This window comes from Salminus brasiliensis, chromosome 5 (genome assembly GCF_030463535.1).
Source record: "Salminus brasiliensis chromosome 5, fSalBra1.hap2, whole genome shotgun sequence".
Taxonomy (NCBI): domain Eukaryota; kingdom Metazoa; phylum Chordata; class Actinopteri; order Characiformes; family Bryconidae; genus Salminus; species Salminus brasiliensis.
This window is the reverse complement of record NC_132882.1, coordinates 37,839,400-37,848,964: the sequence shown is the minus strand read 5'-3', so window position 1 is coordinate 37,848,964 and position 9,565 is coordinate 37,839,400. Positions and strand designations below refer to the sequence as shown.

The window sequence follows — 9,565 nt, the reverse complement described above, 5'->3', positions numbered from 1 at the left end:
CAAGAGAGCGGCGAGGGGAGGGGAATGCAATACACCACATTAACATCTACCATTGCTCAGACTGGGCCGCTGCAGCTCTGATTAATGTAGAACAAAAAGCACCATTTGTTTTCGACCAAAGTGTCTGTTTTGCTTCGCTCGCGCAATAGTTCAATATTAATGCAGTAAGTGGGCAAATTGTTGACTAAATATTAATCGACAGAGCAACACATCCATTGTTATCATCCACTTGTACCTTCAGGTTAATTGGATGATGTGCTCAAGCTGTTCTATGTATGCAGTCAAAGAGAGCTAGGAGCAGTACAGCGTTTAACATAGCATATACCGCACAGATTAGACTTCCATGGCTGCAGAGTACAGTTTAACATGTAACACAGAGCATAAAGAGAGTACGGAACAGGATAGCACTGCAGCCAATAAGCAGTTTTGTCCAAGTCTCCAAAGTTCAGTCTTAACAGTTAAAAGAGTATTTTCTGCTTCCCACATCCAAGTCATCCCAAACACATTCAATAATGCCGAGGTCTGGATTCTGTGATGGTCAGTTTTGGATTCTGTGAACAGCAGCAGTTTCAGCAGTTTAATTAGATCACATGTTCTTGCTGTTCTCACTTCTTTGATGTGGACTTTTTCAGAGCTGAGGTTAGAGCTGGGCTTGATTTTTTTCTCTCAAAAATGAAAGCTTTCAGCACTGATTGTCCCACAATGGCAGTTTTGGTGGTACAGGAAGTCTTGCAAGGTTGTCTCTTTTAAACTTCCCCTTTTTTTTTTAACTCCAGTTTTGGAAACACTTAACTCTTTATTTTCTGCTATCTGCCAAATGGCTATGTTACAGCTGACAGGGACTCTTTAGCTATATGCCGCTATTATTATTATTATTAGCAGTAGTAGTAGTAATAGTAGTAGTAGTATTACCATCATTAACCATCTATACTTTCATTATTCTTACCTCTCAACTTATTATCTCTGCTATGATTGTGTTAGTTATATTATATTATGATTATACCAGCACACCTGAGCAGTAGAACAGTCTTGGTGGTACTGTGACTTTAATCAATAATTTATCAATAGTTCTGACCAGAGTGAGTCTTGGTTCCTCCGAAGGTTCCTCTTGCAGGTTCCTCTTCCAGCTCTGAGGGAGTTGGCTTTCGCTTGGTTTTTGGTTTTTATGTCTTGTTGACCTCTTGTCCGCTTACTGATTCCTGTAAACCTGCTTTGTGACAATGACTGTTGTTTTTCTTTCCCTTCTCTGTGCAAGTGGATTATCTTTTATTGAATTTCATATCTCATGAAAAATGAATAACCTATGCTATGAATGTAAGTTTTGACTGTCAATGACTTATGTATTGTATATAGAGGTCTTCATTGTTTTTGTTTTTTTCCAGAGGAGCAACACATGCAGGAGAAGATAAACAGGATAGACACATTTACAGCATTTCAGTACAGCCATCTATTTAACAAATCTGTTATTGTATTTTCCCACAACATACAGTGCACCCCTAATCTGCACCCTATACAAAGCTACCGCTCATCATTTTAAAATTAAACACAGACATTTTATACACCAGTCGCAAGCTAAAAGAGTTGCTGGAAAAAGGTGGAAGTCTGTGTGTGTGTGTGTGTGTGATATAAATAAATGAAGGCAAACTCTGGATCACAGGGTTTTCCTGATCAGTACATTTATTGGATTAGTATACTTATGACTGGGGTTATTTGATTAGAGAAAGTCTAAGAACGTCTTCTTTTACTTAATGTGTAAAGTATCTAAATCTAACTACAAATTTATATGGTTTATTAAAATATTAACTCAAATATTTAGAATGATTTGTTTAAAGTTTAAAATTTGTTTATTTGTTACAGATTTCATTTTGGGTTAAATGAAATCTGTCACATTTCTTGTTGCCACAAATAGTGTTTTAAACTGACAAAGCATTTTTTACAGTGTATAAAATAGAGAACTAAATTGAAGGGTGGGACATGCTGTGTGCATTGGCTGCATTGTGTTATAGGCTACACTTTAAGTCTCGTATTTATTAACAGCCAAAGGAGCTGCCGACTCAGGCTTAGTGATCTACATGCAGATTCGCAAGCTGCACAAAGAGTAATGAGTGGCATAGGGTACGCCACATAAGCAGAGTACAGCCTAGCATAATGCATTACATAAAGTATATCATAGATGCAGAGTGCAGCTTTAAATACATTGCATGGACAAATGTTTTGGGACATCTGCTTATTTCTTGTTTCTTTCAAAATCAAGGCTATTAAAAAGAGCTTATCCTGCTTTTGTTGGACTAACTGTCTCTTCTGTTTTCCACTAGATTCTGAAGCACTGCTGTGAGGATTTGATTGCATTTAGTGACAAGAGCATTAGTGACTGGATATTGGAATATAGGATATAGGCATGGTATCCATTGGTTCATGATTATCAAATCAAATTTATTTGTATTGCGCTTTTTACAACCGTTGTTGTCACAAAACAGCTTTACACAATCAGTAATTAGTAAAAAGACAAGAAATCATAAAGAAGACATGAAAGACCCCCGGTGATCAGACAAAGGCGACAGCAGCAAAAAAAAAAAACTCCCTCAGAGCTGGAGGAAGAAACCTTGGGAGGAACCAAGACTCACAAGGGGGACCCATCCTCCTCTGATCTGACCTATTCATTGATAAAGTTTACCAAACTATCTAGACTGTTGTACTGCTCAAGTGTGCAACATATTCTTAATCATAATATAATAATCATGGTGTAGTATAACCTAATATAGTCATAGCAGTAATTATCTGCTCCAGAGGGTCCTATTCTATTTGCAATACTTCTCTACAGGTTCTAGACAAGTTGCGTGTGTGCATTTGCACATTCGAATCAGCAATGGGTGCAATGTAGAGGACCTGAATGCATTTATTAGGAGAGGCGTCCACAAAATATTTACATAAAGTGTACAATGTAACATAAAATGTATTGCAGAAATATGTACGGCCTAAAACAATATGTAAGCAATCATACAACAGATGCAGAGCATAATGAACATACAGTGTAGTATGAGAGCATAAAAAAGCAGCATGTAACCTAATAGTCATGAACTGACTAGGAACTGTGGGCCAATGCTGATTTTTAATAATTTCAAATTTATAAACGTTGAACTATAAAAACCTGTAACTAAATCCAGCTGGGAATCATCCATAATTTGTAACAACAATGATTTGGTTACAGTGAGTTACAAATACCATAATAATAACAACTTGTTTAAATACACTAAAGCATATGAAAATATTTGAAAAATGTTTGAAACTGTTTCAGGTTATGTCTGACGCAAGACAAGTATATAAAAATAAAATGAATCATTTTAACCAAAACATTTTTGGATGGTGTATGATTGCGGAGGTCTTGTTGCTTGCACAGCCAGTTGGCAGTACATGTCCTTGCACAAAGACAAACTGCCATAGTTGTCAGCTGTTTTATTTGACATATTTCGCATATGAATTTAAAAATAGATGCATGTCAATAAATGCACAGGAACTCATCTGTGTACTCTGTATAAGGCTGGCCTTTAGATTTGTGACCTGGAAGTACTTGGAAGGTATAAATTACAATTTACTGAATAAAAAGTAGGTTTTCTCTTTTGGAAATGTAACTGAGTACAAGTTTCAATAAAGTACAAATCTTTATAAATAATATAAATAAGTACAGTACAGTACAGTAACAAAGAAGAGTTACTCCTTGTTTGAAAATTCATATCTGGTAATCTAGAATTACCCCTACTGAAAAAGTGTTTGTACTGGTATTTTATAATCAGTAATATAATATTACTGGCGGGTTAGTATCACAGTTTGAAAGATTCTAATGGTTTAACTGGTGACTTATGACTGATCCTTGATGCGTTTCATGGTTTTCTAATGGGATGTTCTCTGATGACAAGCATTTACACCATTTGTCATTAGCAAGCAAAATCTGCTTTTTTCATCCTCATTTTTTTTTTTTTTTTTTTAAGCAAGGACTTATTTCATACTTCATACCAGGTTAAGGAAGGAAATTTGGCAAATGTAGCAAATCAATCACAAACAAAATATGGTTGAAATTCACTTGAACTGAAAAGTATTTCTTTACCATTTACCAAAAGAAACTTGGTCTAAATGAAAATATTTGAAATGAAGATATTTTCCTTCACAACATAATGTTCATACAATACTCCTTAGAGAGTAAAGATGTGCTTAGATAGACATATCATTTTTCTCAAGGTTTTAAATTTGATCTGATATGAATCATATTCATAAACTGCCGCAGCTATTTCAGAAAATGATCACAGGGCTGATATCTGAACTCATGTGGTAAGATCACATAAAGACCCGCAAATACAATTTGGGCAAAAGAGTTTAAACTTTATGTCTACAAAAGTCACATTCAGACTATTTCCAGTGTTTGACTGTTGTATGTCGAGACTACATAAAATGCACCCAAAACTATTATTATTGTTATTGTTCCCTTCTTTTGTGCATGAGTTGGACAATAAGATGTATTCCTTTCAACTGCAATAAAATAGCCACCAAACCAAATATCACTACAGATCCTCACTGAGGCAACTTGTGCCATAAAATGCTTGTTATTATTGTGTGGCCAGCATTCCCCATTTAAGCCTATTTAATTCCCTAGTTTTGCTATAACTCTACATTCATCAGTTAATGACCCAACTGGTTGTTCAAGGTTGTCTCAAGCTATAATTCATTGTAACTTCATTAATTTGATGCAGTGCTACCCACAAAAAAAATGAGAGGGAAAAATGGTTCAATGAGCTCAATGTAGGAAGTGAGGTAAGAAGGTTGCCACCCAGGGTTCAGAGATAATGGTAGCATATTGTAACTGCGGTGTTTTTCAAAAGCTTCTTTTATTGAAGCACTGAAAAATGAAATACTTCAAGGCTTTTTTACATGTAAAACTGGTCTTATTTCTATACACTATATGGACATATAAAGTATGGGGACACATGCTCATTCCTTTTTGGCCAAATGTCCACATACATTTAGACATATAGTGTATTTGAAGATGTTTGCACCTGACTGCAAAAAGTCATGACAAATATACTACAAAAATGATACAGTTTAAATACATTATAAATGCAAAAGTATGTAGACACATAATAATGAACTCTATAAGGAGTCTGCCTAGCTTTGATGTCTTTGGTGAGGCTTTAAATTAGATGTTGGAAAAGTTCTGTGAAAATAGTTCTGGATTGCATATCCTATTACAACTTATCCCAAAACTATTTTATAGGGGTCCATGACTCCAGAAAATGCTGTAGCTGATGCTTGAAATTGAGCAAAAATAATATATATAAATACAATATATATATATATATATATATATATATATATATATATATATATACTCAGTAATTACACTACTATGTGTATATATATATATATATATATATATATATATATATATATATATATATATATATATAGTAGTGTAATTACTGAGTATATCAGTGCAAACACAAAATAGAAAAATATGAAGTCCATTAGATCACTGGTGTTCTCTACTATAAAAGAGGATGTTAAGAGCAGCGCAGTGGCTACCCAAAGTGCAGACCCCTAATGCAATCATTTTGACATTGTTAGACCCCCTGCAATTTCTGTGGAAATACAGTACCAAACATTTAAAATGAGAATTCCACAGATTTTTTTCTGTATAATTCAATGAAAATGAAACTGGGGAACTGGGGCTATGGGAAGGGTAGCAATGTATACAACATAAAAATAATATACAAATATTTAACTTTACTATTCAAAACCACCAGTGAACCAGAATGAATAATGTGTCTTATGTACTGCTGATTCCGGAAAAATTGCAGGAAGCCTGAAAAAAAAAAAAAATTATACCCACACCTGTACCTCTGTACCATTTCATTAAAATTATTATTATTAAAAAAAAAGAAAGAAAATAAAAAGATTTTCCTAACCATTTCACTTCATGAGTTCCTTAAGAGGCATTAAACTCTTCAGACGTCTGATTCCCATAACCACCACTGGGGAGTTTCTTTAGCATTTCAAATCAAGTCAAATCAAGTCAATTACATTATACATAAAGTTTCCCCCCTTTAGTAGTGGTTTCCTTCGTGGCTCCATTTATAAGAATTGGTCCAGAATTTGACCATTTTCAGCAACGGCTTGTTGATGTAAAATGAAATTATTGGTTGTACATAGAAGTTTGCTTAAAAGGCCTCCAGTTTAGAAGTTTGCAAGCACTGCCACCTAGTGGTGACCGTTCCTCTGCTGCAACATAGGGTGACGTTCAGTTTAATGCTTTATTCAATGCTTTTCTAACTGCATTTTAACTTGTCAGGTGAATGTTTAGCACCTTCAACCAGGACCATTTCAAAGCAGAATTTAAGTTTAAACTATTAACAATTCAGAGGTCACTGGTGTCAAACGGTTTCATCCACTGAAGTCTCATAAGGTCTTAAGCTTAAGAATGATTCTAATCTTACAAAAACTGACCTTTCAGGGCTATATGGCAAAGCTCCCAGATGGTAAAAGTTGCAACTGTGCATTAACATCCTGTCACCCTTGGAAAACCTAAAAGAACAGCAACAGAGCAAAAACACCTGCTCTGCACTTGTGCGTAGCTGGACATGGCAACAGTTCAGTCCACTCTGTGTATGTGCTACATACCAGCAAGTATTCAGTGACTTCTCCATTTCAGCTTTAAAAGTCTTTCTGCAACAATCCTTGCTGAACGACAGTAAAGAGGCTTTTATGAATAGATGAAGAAAAACAACTGCCAAAGCATTCTGTGATTTTATTACCAAACCCTTAAAGCAGCCAACAAACAAGCCTTTTGTATTTGAAACAGCTGCCTTTTTGCCCAGTCACTTGGAGCTGGTGTACTTGGTGACGGCCTTGGTCCCTTCAGACACGGCGTGCTTGGCCAGCTCCCCAGGCAGCAGCAGCCGGACAGCCGTCTGCACCTCGCGGCTAGTGATGGTCGAGCGCTTGTTGTACTGGGTCAGTCTTGAGGCCTCTGTGGCAATGCGGTCAAACACGTCATTGACAAAGGAGTTCATGATGCTCATGGCCCTGCTGGAGATGCCAGTGTCAGGGTGGACCTGAAGGGGGGAGGTAAAGGTCACAGGTCAGTGATCCTGGAGGAGATACTCATGTAAAAAAAAAAAAAGAAAAAAAAAATCCATGCACCCAAATCATTTTGAGAGAGTTTAGCTACTCTTTGTCAAAACACCAAACACTGCATGCCTGACAGCAGAAACCAATGGTTGTGAGAGGCAAAGAAACCCCCAGGATAAACTACATGGCTTCTGAAGTGCAAGTATGGCCACTGTTGGTTGATATACAGATGGATATAGAGATAAAAGTGACAGATATCAACTCATATAACTCATAGCCTATGGTCTAGAGTACAGAAACAACAGGCTCAGCTGGGAGGAAGCCCATCTGTGTAGCTAGTTATGTGACCCACAGGTTTTCAGAACCCAGCCAAGTTCTACAGTAACCCACCTGTTTCAAAACTTTATAAATATACACAGCGTATGTTTCCCTCCTCTTGCCTTTTCTCTTAGACGATTTTTTGTCTCTTGGAGCTTTTCCTTTCTTTTTCGTTCCATCATTTGTCATTTTGCCGGGGGGGGTCACTGTAAGCCACCAAATTCCTGTCAGATTACAGGACGCTGTGTCAAACAGTACCGTAGAGTTGAACTCTGGATTCTTCAGCCAAACGTGCGACTGCTGTTTAGCAGGCCTCAGCTGCCGCCCGTCGCCAATTTATCACGTCAAGCAATTGAATGACGCAGTAATTGGAACTGAAGGGCAATTAAAGCTCATACTGCTGATCAGCCTCGCCTTTTCCGATACTCACAAACCACGAATGTAGGCCTTGTTTTAATAAGCGATGTTTAGCCTAATATCACAAAAAAGTGTTTTTTATTTTTTTATTTTGGCCACTAGGTGGAGATCCTGCGTCATTATGTGAGCAGAAGAGAGAGAGAGAGAGAGAGAGAGAGAGAGAGAGAGAGAGAGAGACTGACAGACTGACTGAGTGAGTGAAAAACAGATGAATGACATAGCATAAGGTCAAGGCTGCCAGAATAAGTGAAACTTTTGACTCTTGACTATAAATAATGTGAATTCATTAATGTGAATGTGAATGTGTGCTTCAAGCCAGCTCCTAGGGCTACCGGCGCACTATAATGCTTTGTGTAATGCATAAAAATCCCTTCCGACAAGCCCTGAACCAGAGTGTGCAGGAGGTAAATGTGTTTGGACATGAAATGACAGTTTAAAAAAAGCAATTGCATTTTAAGACAGCAGATTTGAACTGTACCAAGAGTAGAATTTGGTCATTTGTGGTAGAATCTGTTGTGAAATTAGTGGTGACCAAAGTAGAAGAAATTAGCTAATTAAAAGATCCTAATAAGACCCATTTCCAAATCTGAATGTTCAGATGTTCGTGCACGTGTGTGTGTGTATATATATATATATATATATATATATATATATATATATATATATATATATATGTGTGTGTGTGTGTGTGTGTGTGTGTGTGTGTGTTATATCATATATATATATTGATGGGGTTTCCTTAAAATAAGATTTAGATGACGATAAATTACCAACACTTTACTCCAGGGGTTCATAAGGAGTAAATAAACAGAATAAACAGTAGTGATGCATCATTTGTGAGTGAGTCAACTCTTCATTATTTGCAGGTCTATTCTAGTATGTGTAGTGCAACTCTGATATGAAATTCTTTGATATACACTCTTTAAAAAAAAGTGAACTCAAAAAATTTTTTTTGAGCAATGCAATTGAAAAAACACTAAAGGACCATGTCTGACCTGTAAGTCCTTTTAAAGACTTACATAATTAAAGGTTGCAATAGCAATTTACCAGTTCGTCTTTAAACACTAAATTCTTCCTTGAACTTTCTTAAACTTCCCCAAACCTTTTCTCATTCACAGAAATTGTTCTCTAAAGAACAACCCACTAATTGGTTCTTTTGGAAAACCAAAAGCAGTTCTTCTTTGGCATCGCACAAAATATAGGATAACAAATTAGAGCCAAATACATTATTTCATATTCTGATTTGTTGTCTTTACATTTTTAGAGGTTGTGAGCCTACATTTACTGTCTTACTCTCATAACTCCAGAATTTCTATCAAAAATGTATCACATTAACCTTAAGGTAGAGATGGAAATTTATAGGAAGTTAGATAGGAAGGAGTAGTAGGTTGGGAGAGAATTCTAAGAATGTGGGCTGGACAGTTTCTGCTTAAAGCTAGAAGGCTGGACATGAAGGCCAAAGAATCACGATTGTGGATGCATGAGTGCTAAGAGCAGCACATGGTGAGTTAGATAATGATGCAAGAATACCCTTGGCTGCATGATGTTGATGGTATAACATCAAGATACCGGGTGGGATTTGCAGATCCAGATTTGGGATTTTGCAGATCCAAGGGTTTAATGCACATAAGGAATTGTGATAAACTAAGATGCTGGTTCTGTCGTCCCCCTGCTAGCATGTGATCACTTAGGTTTGTGGGTCATAGTGGATGGT

At 36.5% G+C, this 9,565-nt stretch overlaps 1 protein-coding gene across 1 annotated transcript; it reads right to left on the bottom strand.

The window, feature by feature from the left end:
• Positions 1-6,863: 6,863 nt before the first annotated feature.
• h2bk1 (H2B.K variant histone 1) lies at positions 6,864-7,623 on the bottom strand. The gene is made up of 2 exons (XM_072678981.1): positions 7,507-7,623; positions 6,864-7,100 (listed from the first exon to the last, which is right to left on the bottom strand). The coding sequence occupies exons 1-2, from the start codon at positions 7,621-7,623 to the stop codon at positions 6,864-6,866; spliced, it is 354 nt and encodes a 117-aa protein (XP_072535082.1).
• Positions 7,624-9,565: the final 1,942 nt, after the last annotated feature.